The sequence below is a fragment of the Ochotona curzoniae genome, unplaced genomic scaffold (assembly GCF_017591425.1).
Source record: "Ochotona curzoniae isolate NIBS_2020 unplaced genomic scaffold, NIBS_Ocur_1.0 scaffold_4701, whole genome shotgun sequence".
NCBI lineage: Eukaryota > Metazoa > Chordata > Mammalia > Lagomorpha > Ochotonidae > Ochotona > Ochotona curzoniae.
In genome coordinates, this window is record NW_024467122.1 from 33,916,119 (window position 1) to 33,941,466 (window position 25,348).

The following is a 25,348-nucleotide window of genomic DNA, read 5'->3' on the forward strand; positions in this document are numbered from 1 at the left end:
GTGGCTTGGGAAAGCAGTGGAGGATGGTCCAAAGCTCTGGGATCCTGCACCCGCGTGGGCGACTCATAAGAGGCTCCTGGTGTCTGGCTTCAGACTGGCTCAGCTCTGGCTGTTGTGGCTACTTGTGGAATGAATCAGTGGACAGAAGATCTACCTCTCTGTCTCTCCTTCTCTGTGTATACCCGACTTTTCAAAGAATATAAATAAACCTTTTTTAAAAAAAATATATACACTTACAACACATCTTTATCTCCTGTACGTCCTGTAAGCAGGTGTATTTTTACTTTCCACGCAAGTGAAATAAGAAGTCGGAATATTTATGTATTTGTGGCCACAGGCAAGAGAGCAGAAAGTCCACCCTCGCTGGTACTGCCGACTGGGACGCCCTGGAGCCTGAATTTAGCGAGGCTGCTCGGGACAAGCTGAACAACAGTGATAATACAGTACCTATATTCCAGGCTGGTTGTGAAAGCTTTGCTCTCTGAGCCCGCGGGACCGTTCGCCTCCCAAGGACCGATGGGAGGTGCTTTTCCTCACGCGACGCACTTCCGTGCGCGAGGAGCCGCGAGCCGAGCGACGCCGGCCAGCTCGCGCGCGGGGGAAGAGGCTCGGCCGGGGACGGCCCTGGCCCCGACTCGGCGGGTCGCGCCGGGCGCTCGCCGCCGTGCAGAAACGAAGCCGAGCGTGCGCGCTCGGGCGCGCGCGGGGTGGGTAGGCCGGGGCGCGTCCAGACTCCCCGGCCGAGCCCGAAGGGTGCTCGCTAAGGTGTGAGTGCGAGAGGAGAAAAAAGAAAACAACAAACCCACATCCCTCACGCCCTAGGGAGCCCGAGCCCGGCGGCGACGCGTCCGGCGTCCCGCGCCCGGAGTTGGCGCCCCAACGCCGCGGGTCGGCCATCTCCGCAGCGCCCCAGGTGGCCGCCCGCAGGGTCGCCGGCGGGAGAGCAGTTTTCGCTCCGCCTCCGCCAGGCCCGGCTGCCCTCGCAGTCTCCCCACCCGGCTCCTCGCTCGACCCTCCCCTCGGCCCCCTCCCGAATCGCGATGGACGCGGCCTCCTCCCGCCGCCGCCGCCGGCAGCACCGCGCGGCCCTCCCTCTGAACTGCAGGGCCTGAGGAGCCGCGTGCCGGGGACGGGACCCGCGCTCGCTGGCTGGCTGGCTGCCGCCGCTCAGGGCGAACCTCTCGCTTCCCTGTCACCAGGTCCCCCGTGGAGGAAGGGGAGGGACGAGACTCGGCTTTTCCTGTGCCGCCTGCCCGGTTCGACCTGCGCGGCCTGCGGCTTCCTGGGAACTCGAGGGCCGCGGCTCGGCCTGGCTCTGCCCGCGGCCTGCTTGGAGCTGGACCGCAGCGGTTTGGGACTACAAGCTCGGGTGAGAGCCTGCGGGGAAGAGGTGGCGGGGATGCCTCCGGCCGTCGGAAAGGCCAGGCCTGGGGCCCGGGATCCGGGACGCCCGGCGGCGGGCGGGGAACGAGACCCCGGCGCCGGGTGAGGTCGGCCGGGCTGCCGGTGACTCTCTTTAGTCCCTTTGTTTCTCTCGCTGGGCCTCTCAGGCGGCGGAGCCTGGCTTGCCCGCGCTGGGGCTCATGGAGGGCTCCTGTTGCCCTTGAGAAGGGTTCGCGGCCCGGCGGGGGCCGGGGACGGCCCTCTGGCCCTCTCGGTTCCGGGCGGCGCTCTCGGGAGACCGTCCGCCCTGCCTGGCTTGGCGGCCTCCTCCGGTTCTGGAGGTTTCTGCTGCTACTCCAGTAGACTTGTGCCACCTCCTGAACAGGTGGCTAACTTAAGTGGGGTTCGGTGTGGGAGAGCCAGAGCTCAGGTTGAGTCCGTCCCAGTGGTCGCCACCGTTGGGTGTCCCGCCGCCGCTTGATTTCTACACCTGCAGCGGGGTTCCGAGGGACCCAGAACTGTCCTCTGGTCTGGGCGCGGGTGATGGGATCACTTGCCTTTTGAGGCTACCTCTTGGTTTTGTGTATATATGTGGGTTTTTTTTTTTTTTTTAAGCCTTCTGCCCCATTCCCCTCGGGTAAAGAGCGTTAGATTGACCTGTATTGTGATCTATAACCTGTTAGTCCATTGCACTTGTACTTCTGGCGTTTCTTTTTAAGTTGTAAGGACAGCTGCCAAGACTGCCAAAATTTGTAAACTAATTCTTGATTCATAAATAGAACTTCTATGTAGTTAGGATTCAGGGTAAGTACATTGAGAAGCGGGGTTTGTGGGATTGGAGGTAATTTAAAGAAGGAACTGAGTTTTGGAAGGGGTCAAAATACTGAACGTCACGTTAAGTGAGGATTGCTTTTGAGCGTAGAAGGGAAAAAGAAAAAACTTGAGTAGGTGTTCTTTTCCTTTTGGCACGGACGTTAGTGATAGGAGTGTGGGGCTGAAGCTTGTTGATATTTGACAAAGAGCTCTGGTTTCCAGTTAAGCAGCAACTTAATCAGCTTATGCTGTTGTGCAAAACTGGTTTTTTTCTCTAGTGTGATATCGAACTGTTAACCCCAGGGAGTAATTTGAAAAACTGCACTGAACACTATATGTTGCAGATGTACTTATGATTTCTTTGCTTTTAATTTCAGGGAGGACGTCATGAAAATTTGGTTCTAGCAGAAGTAAATGAAAACATTTCAAACACAAGCTCATCAGTCCTGGAAGTTTAAAGGACTTTTTTTTTTTTCTTTCCTTTTTACATTTAAGTAAAGAGGCTTTAAAAAACCATGGCAGATGTGGATCCAGACACGTTGCTGGAATGGCTACAGATGGGACAGGGAGATGAAAGGGACATGCAACTCATTGCGCTGGAACAGCTCTGCATGCTGCTATTGATGTCTGACAACGTGGATCGATGTTTTGAAACGTAAGTACATTCCTCATCATCTTCCTTTGGATTTCGCTGGATTGACATCTGTTTTCAAGCATTTGCTGACTTCAGTGGGTGTAGCAATTGCTCTCGTGAATTTTTGAACTGTGCTTTAAAAACACTTCTTTAAAGTTTTATATTTATGCTTCTCTGAGAAACTAAAATGGGCGCCCCTCATAGTGATAATTTTGTTTACACAAATACACGTTGGTTGAGGGACGGTAATTAATAGGAATGCTAATTTTAACCCATGGCTTGGTTGATTCATTTTTAAAATATGTTGTAAACTGGAGACAATACAAATACTTATTTTCCTTAAAGCTAGCTATTTTGTGCTGTGAATTTGACTTAGAGAATTAAAGAGAGATGATGATGGACTTGCTTTGAACTGCCCACTTCTTTATTGGTGTTAAATCAAACAACATTGTACTTTTGTTAAAGCAAATGATTGGCTTATAAATTTCAGTTTGGGAATTTATAAATTGGATGTTAACCACATAGCATACTTTTTAGAATAAAAGAAACCTCTTAAGTGTAATGAATTTAAATAATTTTATTTAGAACTTATATAATGGAATTTATACAAAAATGAAAGAATTAATTACTACTTAGACAGTTATAGCTGATTTTCCTCTTATATAAGGTAGACTCATCTTTGCAGATTAAATCATTCTGAGTGCTGAACACATTTAGTTTTTGCTGCTTCGTTTATATTTATTTACAGTTTTGAATTCCAGTAATAAATGATGGAAGACACTAGTGTTTTTGTATTTTAATATTATTTTAAGGTAATTAGTGTCGCTGTCCCACAGCGACGAACTTGGTGCACGGAGCCGATAATAACACGCGTGGACCCTGACTGATGGTCAAAGCCGAAGTTTATTAGGGGCATCAGACTTTATACACTGAGTGTCCCTTCTGTTTCCCTCTCTTGATTGGAATTCCTGTTGTTTTGTATATCCCGCCAGGTGTTCTCATTTACATGCTGTTTATACCAAAGGTAGCCATTTGGTTGTTGTCATGCAGATACTGTCCGGTGAACTGCAATCCTGTGCTGCTGACCTTCCAGGGTCATGATGTCCTCCTACAAATCCCCCTTCTGTGTTTTATAAAATTAAGCCTGAAACTTGTAGCTGGGGGAACATGCTCTTGGAAGAGCAGAAGAATGGGGAGAAACAATGTTATATATATTAACAGCTATAATTTCTCCAGAGCTAACATGTTTTTGAATTCAACCTAAATCAGAGTTGCACAGGAACAGTGAACATCCATCATATGTAACAGCTGAGTATAAACTTAACATCATAGTTTCTATACAGTTAGTATTAACAGTTGATGAAAGTTTTGGGGAGGATCTCAACTTACAATTTAAGCCTTGCCATTTATATAATTGAAGTGTGATTTTACAGATTTCTATGCATTTAGGATAATCAAAACAGTCTTATAGTTCTACCAAATCATAGAAAAGTGTTAGGCAGGTGAGCAGGGAAATGTCCAACAACCTAGTGAATGAGGAAGAATTTAACTCTATATCCTAACCTAGTAAAGTCCATGAAAAGCAAATAGGGAGCCTGACCAGTAAGTACAGGCTGAGCGATTATAAGTTAATGGCCTTTGTTCTGACTGTTCCAAATACTCTATATCCATGTCTCTCTGTAGCCTGATCAGTTAGGTACAAGTTGGGGATTATCAGTTAGCTGACCTTTATTAGCCTCTAGTATCTAAAACAATTTTGGGGCTCACAAGCAACCCTGATGGTCGGTGTAAGAGAGGGCTGGGAACCATGGCTGGGGCTAGGTAAGAATTAGGGAAAGCTCCTCCTCTGAGTCCAGTCGTCTCTCCTGGCTGAAGTTCCAATGTCACCAGACCCTATCACAAGGAAACTGGGCTGCTTCAATCCCGTGTGGGAAATTCAATAGGAAAGGATTGACCTCAGAGTTCTCGGCCTCCAAGGGCACTCACCTTCCTTGTAATCCCCTTGGCAGTCGGGATATGGTCCTCCTTGATGAGGCAGGCATCCACTGCTTCTGTAGTGAAAGCACATGGGAGACCTCTGGGGGTCTCTGGGACTAGGATAGAGAGCTCCTCTTACCCTCCTGCTCTGCCTTGAGATCCCTTCCTGCTCTGTACACACAACCTCCTTTAAGAGGGTGTCAGAGTCGTCCTTGGGTCCCACCACAAATTAATATGGCTTTTCTAATGTCTAAGGCACTTAAGAATTTATTATCTATGAATAATAATTTATACTTAAAGTCTTCCTCAAACATCCTAAGAAGGTGGAGAATTTCTCTGCACTCCTGACCTGTAGTGGAACAAGAGGAATATTAAACAAATTTAGTTTTCAGTTCTTAGAGGCAGTTCCACTGGGGGTTCCATCTTCTCCAGGGGCAGCGCTGCGTTGAAGGGAGTAGCTGCACTTCCAAGGTCAGATGAGCCATAGGGAAACCACAGTTTTGAGGATCTATCAGGAAATTCTGGTATTGGGAGGGGTCTGTCCTCCTTCTCCAATATTTCCTTGATGGTGATGGATCTTTCAGGATGAGGTCGTGAAGCTGTCTTACTGCAGGAGCTTCCTCCAGTGAATGGAGTCCAAGACTTGTATACATTACGAGTAGGCATCCACACAGGCTGCAGCTCAGTTCCTGGGAAAATAAGCATATCCTCTTCCCACAGTTAGCAAGGAGTCAGGACCTCTACACTTGTGAGTGGCTAGGTCCCTCCATCAAACCGAAGACATCTGCGTTGGGCCTGCAAACTGCCTCCAGTAACACAGAGCTGCTGCTCACTAGAAGGCAAAATCTGAAGAAAATTTAAGGTGAATAAGACCAAATTAGTGCACGCACGGGGTAGCATATTCCCCCCTCTGATTTTAAAACATATATTGTTGGACAAAGTAAATTAGATTTAGTAACAGTTTAAAATCATGTAGATACTTTTACAATTCTGTCAGAAAGCTCTGGGGAGTGGCTGCAGGTTGCCATAGTCCTAAGGCAACCTGCTCTTGTTGATAAACAAGCAGCAACACATGATAACAATTTTAAACAACTTTTACAAAAGACAAAATGTTAAGACACACATGTATGCGCACACAGACACACACTTTTGGAGACTTAAAATATTATTCTCAACCAAGCTTAGTAATAGTAAACGAAATGATATTAAATCAATAGTCTTGAACCAAGAAACTCAGTGAAAAACATTGATCGCCGCTATGAAATCCCTCTATCAATCTAAAAATGCAAATTTCAGTCTTCCCAGTAATATAGGCATCCTAAGAATACATAGTTAACAACCAGATACAACTTTAGAGCTAAATCATTAAAAGCATGTAAACTAAAATTTAAACCTTCACAATTCCATGGAAGCATACACCATTTTGACACAGTAAAATTTTACTCCATGTTGCATTTGGCAATAATCTTAATATAATTCAATAGTCTGGTCAACTGTCTCCACAAAATGGGAGATAGATCCGTTGGCATTCTTGAGGCCTCGTAAGAATACCAAGGGAAGCCCTAGGATTTGAAACCTTTGAATACTTAAATGCTTTTTTAAAGGTAGCTGAAAATATCTGAAAGATTTGTTGTTGAAGTTAGCATGACACATTATACATTACAATTGGTTATTGATGTGAGAACGTCACTCAAATATCTTTAAAACAAATACAAAACCTTGACACATTAAAGGCAGTGAGAGATTTGATTACTAGCCAAAAATACGAGAATAAACACTTTGTAGACGATATCACATTAATTTAACTTATAGCTTGAAATAATCTAACAGTGTGTTACAGTTCAATTCTATACCAAAATTACGATAAAATTTCACTCCTTTTTTTAAAATGTCTCCCCAAAAAACCTTCAAGATTTACAAAAGCCCAGTCTTTTCTTTGAATTCCAAGTTCCCAAAAGTTGCAATGGATATGCAGATGAAATCAGTTAGCTAAACATTTATCACAACAAAAGACCTTGAAATTGGTCAATGTTGTGAAATCTAGCAGTTAAACTGAAGGCCTGTATCCCAGTTTTCTTGTATTCCAGTGTCCTCAGCATTATAAAATATTCCAAAAGACATTCAGTTACAACCTGGGTACATTAACACAGAAACAGCAAACTTTCACCTTATAACGATATGATGCCGTCGCCTTAAAGCAAGAACATCACTTTGTTAATTTTAAACAGTAAGAACTTAATGAGACAGAGAACATAACTTAATGTAAAAACTTGTACTTAAAAATTGGCATACATGATTAAGCAATGCTGTGTAGAAAAAGTGCTATATGAATAACATGCATTCACCACAATTGATTGAAATTTCAGCCTCCAGGATTTACTTGCTGGCTATTTTAAGTTTGAAGCTTCTCTGCAGGCACAAATTGAATAGGATGTTCTTGTTTTGTAAACTCCTGAACGTTTGGGACTTGGGAATGGCTTCTCCAGGAGTCTTCTGGCCACAGGCGTTTGCCACCATGATCAACTTTAGATTTACGTTCCTTTTTGCAGTGCTGGCCTCTTTGGCACTTAGGATATATTCCTGGAGAGTGACTGTTAGAAGTATCAGTGTGGTATCTTTGAGTTGTAGGAAGCATCCGGCAATTTTTTCTCAGGTGTCCTGGCCTTGCCACAGTTAAAACATGTAGCATTCATTTGCTTTTGAATGGCAAAAGTTTCAAGTGCTGCTAGGCGGGCACAGTGTTTAAATGTGCCTATGTTGCGACAGGCTTTGAGGTAACCCAAAAGATCTTCCTTTTCTTTTACAGGATGAATAACAGCCTGGCAATCCTCGTTTGCATTCTCAAAAGCCAGTTGCTTTAATAACAATTTCCTAGTGCCTTCTCCTCTAACTTGTTTTTCTATAGAGTCTGTCAAACACCTTATAAAATCAGCATAAGATTCTCTGGCTCCTTGAAAGACTTTTGTATAACTGCCTGCAAATTCAGACCCAGTTTCAATTTTCTCCCATGCCCACAATGCTACGTCTCGTATATGAATGAACGCAGCTTGAGGTAGCAGTATCTGTTGCTCTGTAGTAACCCACTAAGTCAATTGCCCCCCTCCAGGGAGTTGGCGACCTGATGCTCCTAATGATCGCAATTTTTCCTTAGCCATATCGCTTCTCCACATTTTCCATTGTAAATATTGAAAAGGAGAAAGTCCTATTTTTGCTATTCAAAATCATAAGGAATCCAGTTTGCTCCCTGGCTCCAGCCATTTAAATATTCCCACACATACGAAGAAGTAGGTCCGTAGGACAAGCAAGCCTTTTTAAAAGCTGTGATGGCATTAACATCTGGGCTTTCATAGATAGGTTGATGGTTTTCTTGACTAAGTATGATTGGAAAAAGCAATCGGAATTCATGAGGTCTCCGGGGAACATCAGACATTTGGAAATGTCTTTGATCAGATTTAAGAGCGAGATGGCATGGGCTGGTATTTAACTGCTCCTTTATCCCTTCCTCGTTTACCTCACTAGAGAAATCCTGTGGTTTAACACTACAAATTTTCTTCTTTTTCTTAGTTCTCATTTCATTTTCAGTCACATTATGGTAACATCTTTCATTAGGAGAATCTCTCCTGAGTTTTCTTTTCCTAATTTCCACATCTGCAGCATAAGGCCTTTCTCTTTTAGCTGCATTACAGTGGCATCTAGGAGGGTCTCTCACACGTTCTTTTTCATCTTCTTCATCTGTAGTATAAACCATTTCTTTCCTAGCCACGTTAAGGTGGCGTCTCCCGTTAGGGAAATCTCTCACAGGCTGCTCTTTGCCATCCTCCTCATCTGTACTATGAGACATTTCTTTTTTAGAAATATTACGGTAGCTTTTCCTGTCAGGTGGACCTCTTAAGAGTTCCCTTTTTCTTTCTTTCTTGTCCGTATTATGAAACACTTCTTTTTTAGCTACATTTTGGGGGGTGTCTCCTCTTCTTAAAGGAGTTTCTTGCACATTCTCCTTCTAAAATTATGATAACAGCTCTAATTAAAGCTGATATAATCCAAAAACTAACTTGATTATCTTATATCCTTCCGGCTTTTTCAGCATTTTTCTGAGTAAAATTCTTAAGTCCAGTTTCTAGTGTCCATTCATCTGGAGACCAACAATTATATTCACCAATAAGCTCTAAATAAGAACACAATTGCTGCCTAGTTACCTTTGCTCCACTTTTCACTAAAAAATTCTGCATAGGAGAGATAAACAACCAGTGCTCTACACTGGTTCTGGCCCATTGTCCCACTCACCACTTCCTGTGGGGGTCTCCGCTGCACTTTCTCTTCTTTCAAGTCCCTGTTCAGGCGCCACTTGTCGCTGTCCTGCAGCGATGGACTTGGTGCACGGAGCCGATAATAACACGCGTGGACCCTGACTGATGGTCAAAGCCGAAGTTTATTAGGGGCATCAGACTTTATACACTGAGTGTCCGTTCTGTTTCCCTCTCTTGATTGGAATTCCTGTTGTTTTGTATATCCCACCAGGTGTTCTCATTTACATGCTGTTTATACCAAAGGCAGCCATTTGGTTGTTGTCATGCAGATACTGTCCAGTGAACTGCAATCCTGTGCTGCTGACCTTCCAGGGTCATAATGTCCTCCTACAAATTAGAAGAAAATTTTTGAGATTATATATAGGCCTGAGGTAGGAATAAAGGCCGTATTAGTCACTAAATTGACAAAATGTTGTAATTGCCTTTTGGGGGCTGTTTAATACTTTTAATGTTAATCCTATGCAAACAGAACTTTTTTTTGCTGTTTTTATTGGAAAGTCAGATATACAGAGGACGAGAGAGAGAGAGGAAGATCTTCATCTATTGGTTCACTGCCCAAGTTTTTTGATTAAAGTGTAATATCTACATGTGTTGTTGTTGGGTTTTTTTTAATTATTTTTTCATTGGAAAGGCGGATATACAGAGAGGAGAGACAGAGAGGAAGATCTTCCGTCCCATGATTCACTCCCCAAGTGAGTGCAACGGGCCGATACTATGCCGATCTGAAGCCAGGAGCCTCTTCTAGGTCTCCCACGCGGGTGAGGGTTCCCAAAGCTTTGGGCCGTCCTCGACTGCTTTCCCAGGCCACAGGCAGGGAGCTGGAAGGGAAGCGGGGCTGCCGGGATTAGAGCTGGCGCCCATATGGGATCCCGGGCGTGCAAGGCGAGGACCTTTAACCACTTGCGCCACCGCGCCGGTCCCTACATGTGTTGTTATTAGTAATTGCAATATATAAATGGATGAATGGTGGGATTAAATTTGTCCTTTAAAAACATTTGTTATTTTTTAAGACAGAGTTTGCAGAAAGAGGGTGAGAGAGAGAATCTGCCATCTCCTGGTCCACTCACTCTCCAAATGGCTGTGCCCATAGCCAGGAGCTCCTTCCCAGTCTCTGATATGGGTGGCAGGGGCTTAAGTACTTGGACCATTCTTCGACCACTTTCCAAAATCCTGTTGGAAGAATAGCATCCTGGACTTGAACCATTTGAAATACTGGCATTTGCAGGCAGCAGCTTCACTTGCTAAGCCAAAGTGCTGTTCCCTCCTCCCCCCAATTTGTGTTTTGAAGACATATAGTTACCTGCTCATGGGAGAAAAGATGGTGGCAGGCCTGGGGGTCAAAAAATAGGACCTTACTCGTTGAGTTGAGGCTATAATCTGGAGAAAAGAGGAAGTGGTTGTATTTTTTTTAAAGATTTATTTATTTTTATTGCAAAGTCAAATATGCAGAGAGGAGGACAGACAGAGAGGACTATCTCAGCTGGAGCTGAGCAGATCCAAAGCCAGAAGCCCGGAACCTCTTCCGGCTCTCCCATGTGGATGCAGGGTCCCAAAGCTTTGGGCCATCCCTGACTGCTTTCCCAGGCCACAAGCAGGGAGCTGGATGGGAAGTGGAGCTGTCTGGATTAGACCTGAGACCCATATGGGATCCTGGCACGTTCAAGGCGAGGACTTTAGCCGCTAGGCCACTGTGCTGGGCCCAACAGCTATAGCCTTAACATACTGGTTGCAGCACTCACTTTTACAAAATCCTTTGTGCTCTCAGTGGGTCAAAATTAAATGCCTTTATAAGATTCTTTGTGTATTCTCAAACATATACAGGACTACCAGCTTACTATGCTTAGGTCCTCATCTTTTGTTTTTTCATTGTTAAGCGAAGTAATACTGAGTGAGTGGAAGTTCATATTGGTTGGTTTTCCGCTTATGCTTACAATGCCTGTAGAATGTTATTTCTGAAGTGGTAAAGCTTGGGAGGATTCAGAAGAAGAGTATGAACTCTTTTTTTTTTCTAGCAGCAGAAACAGTCATAGTGCCAAGTATGCTTGCGGAGTGTTCAAGTTCACTGAAAATGTACATATAACCAGAATGGGTGGATTCAAAGTTTTTTGGTAGCAACAGTATTGAATTCATTTTTCCATCAACTTTTTGTTAGTGATTTTTATTTGTATATTTGAGAAGTAGCGACCAGCTCCCACCTATTGACTCATTATTCAGTGTGTGTAGTGATTGCCTCCAGGATCCCAATCCAGGTCTCCCACAAGGATGACAGAAACAAAATGGCTTGAGCTACCACTGCTGCCTGCTGGGATCTGCCTTAGCATGAAGCCGGTGTCAGGAATCCAAGGCAAAGGAAGAGTTAGTTATCGTGCAGTTTCTGTATATTGATGGCCACGGTTTATTTCCTGTTCAGCACAAAATAGAGATATGCTGAAATTAGAAAGTTCTGTCATTCTTTCTTTTTTTTTTTTATGTTATTGTATTTGTCATCCCTCCCCCCCGCACCCTGCAAATTCCCACCCTGTCATCGTTCTTGGTCTGGGACTCTAGGGGGTCCATGAGGGGTGAACTTCACGGGGGTTTGTGATTTTTACTCAAAAGTCAGCTACCTTAAAACAAAACAAAAACCAAAAAACTACTATTTTATGGAGATAAGTTTTTAACTTGGCTTTTTCTGGGATTAGACAGCATTGTACTTTACATACGACGCATATATACACAAATTGGTACGTTGTGACTGCCCTTACAACATCGGGTTCCTTAGAATCACGCACTTTCTTGTTGTCCATCTTTGTATCCTACCTGCAACACCTCTCACATTAGTGGCTAGAAAGACAGTGAACAGATCATGAATTACAATCAAGTTTATGTATTTTAATTGGAGAAAAGCAATTTTATGTATTTAAGTTTTTGCAAAGAAAGGCCATAATTTGCATCTAGTGTATTAGGAGTTATCTTTAGTAATACAGATAATTTTTATTAATACAGAGAAAATCAAGGCTAGGAACAGAGGCAAAAGTGGAATAAAAAAGGAATGATCTTTATTATCTTCAAGAAACCAAATTTATTCTTGTTTTTCAGCTAAGTGGTTAAGTACTTGGGTCATCCTTCTGCCTTCCCAGCCACATTATCAGGGAGCTAGATTAAAAGCAAAGCAGCCAGAACATGAATTTGCATCTCAATCTGTGATGCAAGTGTCTCGAGCAATGTCTTAACCACTGCACAAAATGCCCATTTCTGTTGCTGTTCTCTTGTTTTTCCTATGTTTTCTTAAAGACATAGTGACAGAGACACCTTCTGTCTATTACTTCTCAAGTGTCTACACTAGCTAGGCTAGATCATTGCAAAGACAGAAGATAGGAACTCCACTGGGTCTTCCACATGCCTGGCAGGAACCCAGGTACTTGGGCTGTTATTCTGTTGCTGTTTAGGCTTATTAGCTGGAAGGTGGGATTCAAAGTGCAGAGTAGCTGGGACTTGAGCCAGGCATTCTGTGATGGGCTGTAGACATCCTAAGCAGTGGCATGACTGGCTTAGCTGGTATGTTCTTGATCAGAGAAAAGATTCTAATGTCATTGTCGATAGTATTTGGAAACCAGAGTTATAATCAAGACTGTATAAACATTAGTATACAGAGTTTTATGTTTTCATTTCTTCTTCTAAATTCTTGAAAGACACATCTGGTAAGATGCAGAAATTTAAAACTGAACTGAAATGTCCCACTTGGTCTGCCAGGTGTCTGGGTGCTCATCTGTTGATGAAAAGATTTTTAAGGTTTTATGGCCCAAGGTATAGCTTATTTTTGTTCAGCTGCCCACACATACTTGAGAAGAATATGTATTCAGTTGGATACAATTTTCTACAAATGTCAAATTTGATTAAGCTTGGTAGTATATTAAAGCTCATGTCCTTGTTGATTTACTGATTTTCTGTGAGTTAGTGTTAATGTTTCTAAGTCTAATCGTGGTTGTTTTTTTTCTTTTCTCACAGTTTTTGCCTATGTGTTTTGAAGCTCTGCCAGTTGTGCTTGGGATTTAATCTTTCTGTTGCATTTATTCTTATATTCTTAAATAGTATCTCCTTATCCTTGATCATGAAGACTACTTTGTCCCATTAAGCAGTCACTCCAATTTTCTGTTGATTGTTGTTTATGTGATTTATCTTTTCCCAACCTTTTAGTTTTTAACCAATCTGACCTATTTCCTTTTTGTTTTTGAAAAGTTTATTTAAAAGTTGCGGGAATGACTGACATATTCAGGAACAGGGTGGTTAGGAAAGGGAAAGGTGGGGAGATGGTTCTTTTTCATCTTGTGTCTGTGGAGGCAGGTGGAGGTAGGGGTGAGAGAGCATCCCTCCCAGTTGCCTGGTTTCTCTCAAGCCTGGAGCATGTTCCAGATTTAAAAGTCCTTTCCTCTCTCATCCAGGGGTCTGTCTCAGGAGCCATAGGTCTAGCTGGTACAAGTGGCTGTGTTCCACCTTATCATCATCACTGCTTCAAGGAGTTGCTGGCGTTTTTTGTCTTTTGAAGCAGCATCCGAGGGCCTCTCCCAGGAGCAGATTAGCTCCTATGTGTGCTCCTGTTCATGATCCTCTCCCCTGCACAGAAGTCAGTATAGGAGGCAACACAATATGCACCGTGTGCTCTGATCCCAGGATCTGCCCACCCCCCATCCTGTTGTGTCTGGGAATAACTCGACATGAAACTCTGGGTCTGGGGTTCTTGGCAATGCTAGAGGCTATCACATTACTCCCACCAGGACTCTGGCCTGCCCGCTCCCAGGCCAGCATGTCAGTACTTTGTGGATGCAGCCTGCCCAGGACTCCAGTGTCAGGCCCTTGGTCTGCCCCTCCCAAACTGGTGTGGTAGCACACTGCAAGTGCAGCCTTCCTAGCCCTTGGCTTCCTAACCCTTGGTCTGTTGCCCCTAGATTAGTGTCATGGCAAGCCATGGCCTGTGAATATATTCTAAGACCTGTGGTTTACCCATGATTATTTTAGAGTGTCTACAGACTTGAGAATGTGCGATAGAAGTTGGCCTAAAGTGTACGCCATACTGCCTAAAGCAGTAGTCTGGTGTTTAAAACATTAAGATGACATTGGGTCCCATCCCCCATTCCCAGGCACTCACACGGATGGGCTGCTGGAAGCAGCTCTCTCCCTTTCCACTCCATTTTTCCCAGATGCAGGAAGAAAAAGAGATTGGAGGCGGTTGTCTCATCCATTTTTGCCCATTCCTCCACGCTCCCCACCCTAATCAGTGGTCCATATGAGCATGCATCCTTCTTAACTATGTAAACATCATGAAAAATAAAATAAATTTATTGAAAAGATTGGCTTCATGTGACATACTAAGATCTTCTAGTACTGTATTATAAATACTCTTTAAGGAGTTCTGCCAATAGCAGCTTCCAGAGAAGATGAAGAGATTGGTAAAACATGTGCTGCAGTCCTAATACATAGAAATCAAAGGCTGTGCTTACTGCCTGTTGAAGAGGTGTTTGAGGTCTTCCATGGGTTCACTGCAGTATGCAGGCTTATCTTTCATGCACACCTGGTCCCCCATGCACACATGATATCCCACCCAGCTGGGGCCCTTACAGGACAAGCCCAACAGCCATTCTGGTCTGTGTGCCTCTGGTCACCTTGGGTCTGTCTGCCTGTGAATCCCAGGCTGCAAGGCATGGCTCAGACCCCAAGACCTTTCCCAGCTAGGAGTTGTCAAGTGCTTTGCCCTGCATGACCCAGGCTCTGTCCTAGGAAGGAAAGGACGAAGGAAAAGGGAAGGGAGTCCCCCAGGAAACCTGACCTAGACTGACGTCAGACTTGACTCTGGGTGCACCAGACAGTGCAAGGTCAGATTCAGTCTGTTAGCTGCACAGCCAGTTCACATACCAGTGGATGCAGCAGCCTGGTCAGTTCTGCCCCAGCCACTTATCTCAATGCAAACCCAAAGGTGCTATGGCCCAACCTTCCCAGGATACCTCAGACCCAGTCTTCGTGCACACCAGTGAGTGCAGCAGCCTGTTTGGCACAACCTCTAATAACCCCCACCAGGCCTCCCCCCCCCCCCCAGCCCACATCCCATCTCTAGCTCTCATGTGCATCTGTGGGTGGTGCGGCTTAGCCCAGCCCACCCTGCCCCCAGACTCAACCTTTGTGTGTAGCAGCTTGGCCCTGTCTGGCCCACTCTCAGCACCAACCCTCATGTGAACTGGTGGTGACTTCCCAACTGAATCACTGGACTCAGACCCTGACCTTAGGGAAAAAGCGCAGGATGTGTTGTCCAAACTTGGAGTGCAGGTATCAGGACTGGGCCTCAGTTGCTGATGTGTATACAGTGGACAGTATGCCCAGGCTGGCACACACAAAAACTGGAACTGGGAGTGACTTGGGAGTTGTCCTGACTAGGCCGCTGGACTTGCTGGTATGTGTGAGGACCAGGTCTGTGGTGGACTGGCTGGGCTGGGCTAAAGCACCTCTTGGTTTATGTGAAATATGGGGCTGAGACAGAATTGACCAGGCTGTATCCCCTGGTATGTGCACTGGCTGGTGCAGGTAACAGACTGTACCTGACCCTACAGTGTCTGGCACACCTAAAAGTCTGTGAGCCAGAGGGTATGTGGAGAAAAGCCCTGGGAGTTGATGGCTCCCAGGCTGGCCCCAAGCTTCCAGCATCTTTAATGCATGTGCTGTATTTGACCCCTGTGTGTATATTGCAGTTGCCGATCAGTGGCACACCCTTCTGCACAGATACCCTCTTGACCTGACTCATATGCTGATACTTTATAGTACAGCGAGTCCCTCTTCCCTTTGGATGCCCTGCTCACCACCAGCGCTGGACATACGTGAATGTCTAAGGGTCGTTTTTATAGTCTACACAATGTTTTGAGAGATACCTGTGATAATTATAGGTGGAGATAATCCTAGAGAGTATGCTTAGGTTGGAGATAACATTTTGGGAGTTTTCCTGATCTTTGGAAGGGATTTGTATCCATGCTGTGTGAACTAAGAGAATGAATGAACTCAGTTGGAGATAATATACGAAGAATGGGAGAGGAATTAACAGCAGAAAACCAGTAGCAAATTTAAGAAAAAGTGTGAAATCATTGCTGACACTGAAAGAAATATAGCATTGTCGCACATTGTACTCTATTTAATGTTGGTGTGGATAGGTTTTCCTGACCATGTAAATATTTTTTCTTTTAAGCAGAAAATGAGTTTTTTATTTTTATTTGAAGGGTAGAGAGACAGACAATAAGAAATCTCTCAACTGCTTTTTCAGTCCCTAGATGCCTGCAGGAACCAGGGCTGGGCCATGAGCTGAGAACTCAGCTCAGCCTTCATGGGGAGGCAGCGAACCAAGCACTTGTGTCTTCCCCTGCTGCCTCCTAGGGTACAGGTTAGCAGGGAGCTGGATTTGGAAGTGAACCAAAGCTCAAGCACTATGATATGCAGCATCACTGCTGTGACAAGCTCTCCTTTTTGAATTTTCCTTAGAGAGGGAGAGAGACAACTCTTTTGCACTGATTTACTGCCAAATCCTTGGCAATGTCCAGAGCTAGGCTGGATCCCCAGGTTGGCACACAGTGTATGTTTCTCATGTGGGAGACTGGAACCCTTTGCAGCTGCCTCTGGAATCTGCAGTGGCAGGAACCCAGAAACAGATGCTGCATCTAGTAATCAAACTCAGTCATTCCAGTGATGGACATGGACTTTTAACTACTGGGTTAAATGTCTATCGTCATAACATGAATTTTTTTTTTTAGTTTTAAAAAAATGGATATAGCCATTACCTCACTGCTAGTTTAAAGGATTGTTGAAGACATAGTTAGGTTTTCTTTCAAACCTAAAAGCAAACATCACTGGTTTTACATGACAGGTTGCTCATTCCTAACCAGAACATTTGAAATCTGAAATATCCCCAAATTCCAAATTTTTGAGTACTGATGTGACAGGCATGGAAAATTCCAACCTGACCATCACATGATGAACTTTTCAGTGTGATTACACGCACGTAGTACAATTTTTTTTGGCCGTGGGAGGGGTGGGAATTTATAGAGAGAAGGAGAGACAAAATGAGCTTCCGTCTGCTGGTTCACTCCTCAGGTGGCCATAATGGCCTGAGCTGAGCTGGTCCAAAGCAGGAAGGAACCAGGAACTTCTTCCGGGTCTGCCACACGGGTGCAGGGTCCCAAGGCTTTTGGCCATGCTTGACTGCATTCCCAGGCCAGAAGCAGGGAGCTGGATGGGAAGTGGAGCAGCCAGGACATGAACCAGCATCCATGTAGGAACCCAGTGCCTGCAAAGGTGAGGATTTAGCCACTAGTCTATCATACTAGGTCCACATAGTGCTTTACTTAGTGTTTTTAGCAGGAAAAGACTCTCCAAGTCCTATAAAGGGTACTCAAATGGCACATTTGGCCTGAGGCATCAAAGGCAGGTTTCTGCAATGCTCCACAGAGGCAACCCAGGGCTGTGTTTTGCTTAAAAGGTTACTGTACAGACTGTCTCTGTGGCTTAGAGTGTAAAACCGTTGCTTGAGGTACTGGCATCCCATATTGGTGCTGGTTTTGACACCAGACTCCTCCACTTCCCATCCAGATGCCTGCTGATGAACTTGGGAAAGTAGCATAAAATGGTCCAAGTCCTTGGACCCTGTTCCCACGTGAGAGACCTGGAAGAAGTTCCTGGCTTCCAGGCCTTGCACAATGGCTTAGTGGCTAAATCTTCACCTTGCACACCAGATTCCCATATGGGCATCAGTTCTTTACCCAGTTGCTCTACTTTCCATTCAGTTCCCTGCTTGTGGCCTGGGAAAGCAGTAGAGGATGGCCAAAAGCCTTGGGACCCTGCACCAGTATGGGGGACCCAGAAAAAGTCCTGGCTCCTGGCTTTGAATTGGCTCAGCTCTGGCTTGTTGCAGCCACTTAGGGACTGAACCAGCAGACAGAAGATCTTTTCAGTGTCTGTAAATCTACCTTTCCGATAAAAAAATAAAACTTTAAAAGAAATTCCTGGCTCCTGTTGCAGATATTTGGGGAATGAATCAGTGAACTTAAATCCTTGTCTCCTTGTCTGTGTAATTGTGCCTTTCAAATAAAAATAAATCCTAAAAAAAAGAGAGAGAAACAGTGAAAAAAACCTCACAGCATCGTGATTAGAGATTAAAAGCTTGTCTTATTTAACAATTTACGTGGCTGTCCTGGTAATGGTGTCAGTTACCCTGAACACTTTTTTTTTCACTGTGTTAATGTTAATTTTTAACTGTTAATCTTTCTGTATGAAGAAGTGTAATAAAATGATTCCTCGTTGGCGGCATATATATAAATTCATTTTCAGAAATGCTGGTGATGCCACCAACCAATTTGTCTAGCAGTTAGCAGAGGCGATGACACTTGAGCTTCCTGGTAATTCAATGTCATAAACTTTGTTTCATGCAGAACATTATTAAGGATACAATATAGGGGGCTGGCATTGTGTCATAAATCGCTGCTTGATACAGTGGAATCCTGTTTTCAGGAATGCTCACTCTAGTCCAGGCTGTTCCTCTTCCAGACCGGTAGCTCACTGCTAGTACGCCTGTGAAGGCAGCAGAGGATGGCTCACACACTTGGTCCCTGCTACTAAATCCGAGGCCTCGGTCCTGACTTCTGTTTTCATTCAGCCAGGCCCAGCACTGACACTAGGCAGCTGTTTGGGGAATGCGCAAGAAGATGGAATATCAACCTTTCTGTCTCTGATGCTCTCTGCCTTTCAAATAAGCGCACACATACATTTTTTAAAAGATGAACATATTGTGTAATATTAACTTGAGGCTATATTTGTAAGACACATTATGGAACATAAATTTTGTGCTTAGACTCTGGTCCCATTCTCAGTACATCTCATTAAGATGTACAAAGAGTGTGCAAATATTCTATCATCTGAAACATAAATCACTTCTGTTGCTAAGAATTTGAAATCAGGGATATTCAATTTGTGTGTGAATATTCTTTTATTGTGGTCCCAGTGTTGAAAAGAATAACTCAGTGGCCAGAAAGAAAAATGTTTGTCCCCTAGCCAGAAGTACAACAGATGTTTTGCACTTTTCTGAAGTTCATGAAATAGTGTTTCATTTTGTGTAGCATAAACTCCAATATATGTACACAGTTCTTACATTTCTCATGTAATAAGATTAATAACAATTAACATTTGAGGCCAAGATCAGAATTTTCTGGGTTTTTGTTTATTTTAGACTGGTTCTTTTAGGAGATTTTTTGCATTTTGGAGAGATCATCGGATCATAATTTCCCATATTAGCTAATTGTGTGTTGTTCCAATAAATGTAGAAAGTTCATACTAATTTTTGTTTTAAAGATTTATTTATTTTGGAAGGCAGAGTTACAGGGAAAGAGATCTTGCATCCTCCCCACATATCCTCAGTCGCCATTGCTGGCCAGGCTGCAGACAGTAGGCAAAGCTTTATCTTGGGCTCCCAAGTGGGGGTGTCAGGTTAGAATGCTTGTGCCGTCTTCTGCTTTTCATAGACTGCTTAGCAGGGAGCTGGACTCAAACCGAGGTCTCTTTCTCATGATGGAATCTGGATATCTAAGTCATGTTTAATTTAATTTCTGTGTTATAATGCCATCTCTGATATTTTAGGAGTGGATCAACTATGTGAAATATTACTGATATCTCACAGTCCTGTTTTTTAAAAAAATTATTTCTTAAGCAGCATGTTGCTGACTTGAGAGACAGGTAGACCTCCCACCCACTAGTACGTTTGCTGAGTGCTTGTACTTGCTGGGGCTAAGCCAGGCTAGAGACAGGTGCTCACAGGTCAGTCCAAGTCTTCAGTTTGGGTGGCACAGGGACCCAAGTACTTGAGCCTTTCATTATCTTTTGGCTGCCAGGGTGCTCATTAGCAGGAAGATGGAATTGGAAGTGGAGGCAGGATTTGAACCTTTGGCATTCCAGTATCATATTTGGGTGTTCCATATGGTATGTTAATTGCTAATCCAAGTATCAGCTCCACATACTATTTTTGGTGAAACAGTCTTAAGCAAATTAATCTTTTAACAGGTGTCACACTATTCAGTATGATACCAAATACTGAGTTGTCTATATATATTTCATTAAATCTTCATAACCATATAAAGTACACTATTGTTTAGGTATTATATTTGCTTTATAAATGAAAAACAGGCTCAGAAAGGTCATATAGCTGCTGTTTAATGTTTTATCCTGATCTTTCAAATCAAGTGCTTGCGAAACACAAACTGAACAATGTATGTCCCTGGCCCTCATGAACTTTTATATAAATAAGGAAACAAATCGATATATTCAACAGTATGTGCCCTGTTGTTTTGAGAACAGGAAAATACTACTTAACCTAGGGAGGTTGGGGAACCTTTTAGTTTGAGCTGAGAGTTGAATAAGAGTTGTGATTTTCTTTTTTAACATGGTTTCAAGTTAATGCTACTGCTTTAAGCTGTTCCAACTTGTTATTTTCAGCAGTGGTGAAATTTGTTAAGTATCGTTCTTAGAGCAAAAATAGTGTAGAAATATTATATAATGCTTAAATTCAGTATTGTATAATTTTTCATTTGTTAGAAATGTTTAGTTAATTTAATAATGTTTTGATGTTAAGCATTTACTAGTCCTAGATGTAATATAATTTCTTTCATTACAGATGTCCTCCTCGCACTTTCTTACCAGCCCTCTGCAAAATCTTCCTTGATGAAAGTGCTCCAGACAACGTGTTAGAGGTGACGGCCCGTGCCATAACATACTACCTGGATGTGTCTGCAGAATGCACCCGACGGATTGTCGGGGTAGATGGAGCTGTAAAAGCACTTTGTAATCGTTTGGTTGTAGTTGAGCTTAACAACAGAACTAGCAGAGACTTAGCTGAACAGTGTGTAAAGGTAAGTATTGTTCATTGGCCATTTTGTACATTAGAGAATAAAAAATCTGTTTTATTAAAACAAGATGTTTTCAACATTCATAATACTTTAGTGAGTGTAGTTTAGAACAATGTTAATCACAGCTGTTGTGGAACCAAAGGAAGTCCTGTCGAGCCTCAGAAAGATTTTCTTTCTCTATTCTTTTTCTTTTTAGTACTTATTTTTATTGGAAAAATGTAGTTACAGAAAGAAAAGTAGGAACAGAGAAATCTTCCATCTGCTGGTTCATTCTCCCGAGTTTGCCACAATGACCCGAGCTGGCCAATCTGAAGTTGGGAGCCAGGTGTTTCTTCTGGGCCTCCCACATGGGTGCAGATGCCCGAGGACTTGAGCCATCCTCTGCTGGCTTCTCAGCAGCACCTGCAACAGAGTGTCCTGTAAGGGTGCTGGTTTAAAAGGCTACTCTGTCTCCAACTCAACAGCTGCCTGTCATCTAAGAGGGAGACCCAGCTGGGGCTCTGGGTACCTGGCTTCAGACTGGTCTAGGCCTGGCCACTGGGACCACTGGGGAGTGAGCCAGCAAACAGAAGGTGTTCTCTGTGTAACTGCCTTTCAAATAAATAATTTAAAAAAAAAAAAAACCACGTTGGTAAAAGGTTCACCCTTGAATCACTCTTATTGCTGCTAAAATCAGTTTTATTTCTGTACAAATAAATATAAAAAGAGGTTGTGGAAAATAGACTAAAAGGTACGATTATTATGTAGAAAAATAATTTCAAGTCAAAAAAATCAGGAATTGTTTCTTTAATGCACAACTTTCTATGAGGTGTTTTAAAGATACACTTATTTAAAAGGTGGAGTGCCAGAGAGAGAGCATTTGCTGATTCATTCTCCAGATGACTGGGCCAGATTGAAGCCACATACATTGTAGGGGCCCATGTGATTGGGGTGTCTTGTGCTGGCTGCCTTCCCAGGCACATGAACAGGAAGCTGGACCAGAAGTGGAGCAAGTGGCAACTTACCTGCTGACTCCAATGTTGGTCCTCATGACAATTTTTTTTACACTTGATCTTAACCAAAAGGCCGAGAAGTGATGTGACAATTTTTTTAAAAGATTTATTCATTTTTTTTTATTGGAAAGTCAGATATACAGAGAGGAAGGGAGACAGAGAGGAAGATCTTCTGTCCAGTGATTCACTCCCCAAGTGAGCGCATCGGCTGGAGCTGAGCCAATCCGAAGCCAGGAGCTTCTTCCAGGTCTCCCACACGGGTGCAGGGTCGTCTTTGACTGCTTTCCCAGGCCACAAGCAGGAAGCTGAATGGGAAGCGGGGCTGCCAGGATTAGAACCAGCACCCATATGGGATCCCGGGCATACAAGGTGAGGACTTTAGCCACTAAGCTATCACACCGGCCAGACAAATTTTTTTTTTTTAAGATTTATTTTTGTTGGGAGTCAGATTTACAGAGAAGAGAAGATATTCCATCTGCTGGTTCTCTCTGCAAGTGTCTGCAATGGCTGGAGCGGAGCCAATCCAAAGCCAAAAACCCTGAGCTGCTTCACATGTGGCTGCGGAGTCCCAAGACTTTGGGCCATCCCCTACTCCTTCCCAGGCACTAGCAGGGAGCTGGAAGGGAAGTTGAGCAGTTGGTATATGAACCGGAGCCCATATGGGATCCTGGCGCAGGCAAAGCAAGGCCTTTAGCCGCTAGCCTGCTTTGCCATGCCCTCATGAAATTTTTTGAGTGCTCTTGTGTAACTGTCCCTAAAACTGAAAAGGAGCAGGTCATGAATGATATCCTCTTGCCAAACTTTGTGATCCTTGTAGCAGCATTTAACAGTAGTGTTTGCTCTTTTTGAATATTTCGTTCTTAAGCTTTATTTTCTACATTCTGTCACACTTTGCTGCATTTTCTGTTCTCTTTTTTTCTTTACATAGCCTTCATTCTTAAATGGTAGTATTTCCTAAGGTTCTGTTTTTACTTTCTTAAAATTATATACATTTCTTAAAATTATGTACATTTTGCTTCTAGATCATCTCATTTATCACTTCAATTCTATTAACAAGCATATTCTCCTCATCTTTATTTCTAACCCTCATCTCTCTGTTTATTTTTATTGGAAAGGCAGATTTACTAAGAGGAAAGACAGAAAGATTTTCCATTTACTGGTTTCACTCGCCAAGTGGCCACAATGGCCGGATCTGATCCAGAACCAAGTCAGGAGCTTCTTCAAAGTCTCCCATATGGATGCAGAGTTCCAAGGACTTGGGCCTTTGTCTAAAGCTTTCCCAGGTCAAAAGCAGGGAGATGGATGTGAAGTGGAGCAGCCAGAAGATGAACTGGCACACATTTGGGATGCTGGCACTTGGAGGTGGAGGATTAGCCAGTTGAGTTATTGCTCTGACCGCCATCTCTCTCTTGAGTTCTAACCTCCATAATCAGGCGCCTGCTGGGTATTTAACAGGATACATGAACGTTTTACCAATCTTAACTGATAATTGTCTTCAGCTCTTACCTAGACACCTAACACAGAAACTTATGCCTTATCCTTTATTTTTCTTTCTTCTGTTACACTCATGTAATTGATAATCAAATCCTTTTCTAGTTTCTTTTTTTCTTTTTAAAGATTTATTTTTATTGGAAAGTCAGATATACAGAGAGGAGGAGAGACAGTGAGAAAGATCTTCCATCTGATAATTCAGTCCCCAAGTGAGCGCAACGGCCGATGCTATGCCGATCCGAAGCCAGGATCCAGGAACTTCTTCCGAGTCTCTTACACGGGTGCAGGGTCCCAAGGCTTTGGGCCGTCCTCGACTGCTTTCCCAGGCCACAAGCAGAGAGGTGGATGGGAAGTGGAGCTGCCGGGATTAGAACCGGCGCCCATATGGGATCCTGGTGTGTTCAAAGTGAGGACTTCAGCCGCTAGGCCACCCCGCTGGGGCCCCTTTTCTAATTTCTTTAAAAAAATTTTTAGAAGAGATTTATTCATTTGAGGCAGGCATTGTGGCAGAATGAATTAAGCCAACACTTAGGATGCCTGACTTCCCAATTGAAGTGTTCGAGTCGCAGCTGCTGTGCTTTGGATCCAGCTTTCTGCAATTTGGAAAGGCACCAGAAGGTGGTTCAGGTGCTTCCTGGCTTTGACATGGTCCTGACCTAACAGTTGTGGCTATCTGGGGAGATTTCAGGCAGATGGAAGATACTCTTCCTCTCCTCTTCTCTATGTCCTTCTGCCATCCCATTAAATCTTTTAAAAATTATAATAGGGAAAGACCGAGGTCTTCCATTGCTGTTTCACTCCCAAATGCCCACAGCAGCTGAGGCTAAGCCAGGGTAAAATAAGAAGCTCAAAACTTGTTCCCGTTCTCCCATGTGCATGGCAAGACCCCAAGTACCTGGGCTGTCATGTGCTGCTTCCCAGAGCTTGAAGGTGGAGCTGAGCGCCAGCCGCTGGGAGAGGGAAGCAGGCGCCCTGTGTGTAGTTACTGTTTGCTCCTCTGGAGAGTTCACTTCCTTCACTTATCAGGCTTGATGTTTTTTCTTTTTTCTGCAAATGCTTCATTGTACCCTATTAGTTGGTTAATTAGAAACTAGAATTTTCATTACACTATTTCCCTTGAACATCTTCTACACAGGGTGGTATGAATTGCTGATATGTCTGTAAGATTGATGATTACATTTAACTTTCTAGCTGTACTTGAGCACTGTAGATATCTACATAAGTGTAAAAATTTTGCTTTTAAAATTTTGATATTTACAAACTTAAAGTGAGGATTATGGATAGTAGTAATAGGAAGCATGTATTCAACATTTTCCCTGGTGTCTAGGAACTTAGAAGATTTTGCCGAATTATTTCTAGCTTCTTAGATTGCTTTGTAGATTTCTTCATTGAAATCTGCCTGTCCAGTGTGGTAATGATTGAGCACTGCGAACTAAATGGCATGTGTTATAGGTATAAGATATATTCTAAATTTCAGCTCTGGGCCCGGCGTGGTGGCCTAGCCACTGAAGTCCTCGCCTTGAACGCACCGGGATCTCATATGGGTGCTGGTTCTAATCCCAGCAGTTCCACTTCCCTTCCAGCTCCCTGCTTGTGGCCTGGGAAAGCAGTCGAGGACGGTCCAAAGCCTTGGTACCCTGCACCTACATGGGAGACCTGGAGGAGATTCCTGGCTCCTGGCTTCAGACTGGTGCAGCACCGGCCGTAGGAGTCACATGGGGAGTGAATCATTGGACAGAAGATCTTCCTCTGTCTCTTCTCCTCTCTGTGTATATGACTTTGCAATAAAAATAAATAGATCTTTAAAAAATAAATAAATTTCAGCTATGAAGAAAGATAATTTGTAAAAAA

General features: G+C 43.7%; 1 protein-coding gene across 7 annotated transcripts in view; it reads left to right on the forward strand.

The window, feature by feature from the left end:
• Positions 1-957: 957 nt before the first annotated feature.
• Positions 958-25,348, forward strand: part of HECTD1 (HECT domain E3 ubiquitin protein ligase 1) — an 83,857-nt gene continuing 59,466 nt past the window's right edge. For 6 of the 7 annotated variants that reach the window (XR_005882663.1, XM_040970236.1, XM_040970241.1 and 3 more), the window contains exons 1-3: positions 1,019-1,369; positions 2,574-2,851; positions 20,783-21,017. Coding sequence is in view for 6 of the 7 variants with exons in the window: in XM_040970236.1 (XP_040826170.1) it covers positions 2,712-2,851; positions 20,783-21,017 (375 nt within the window). In the remaining variant the exon portion in view is untranslated. Of the gene's footprint in view, positions 1,769-2,573; positions 2,852-20,782; positions 21,018-25,348 lie in introns of all 7 variants that reach the window. The other variant, XM_040970237.1, reaches the window with a different exon arrangement.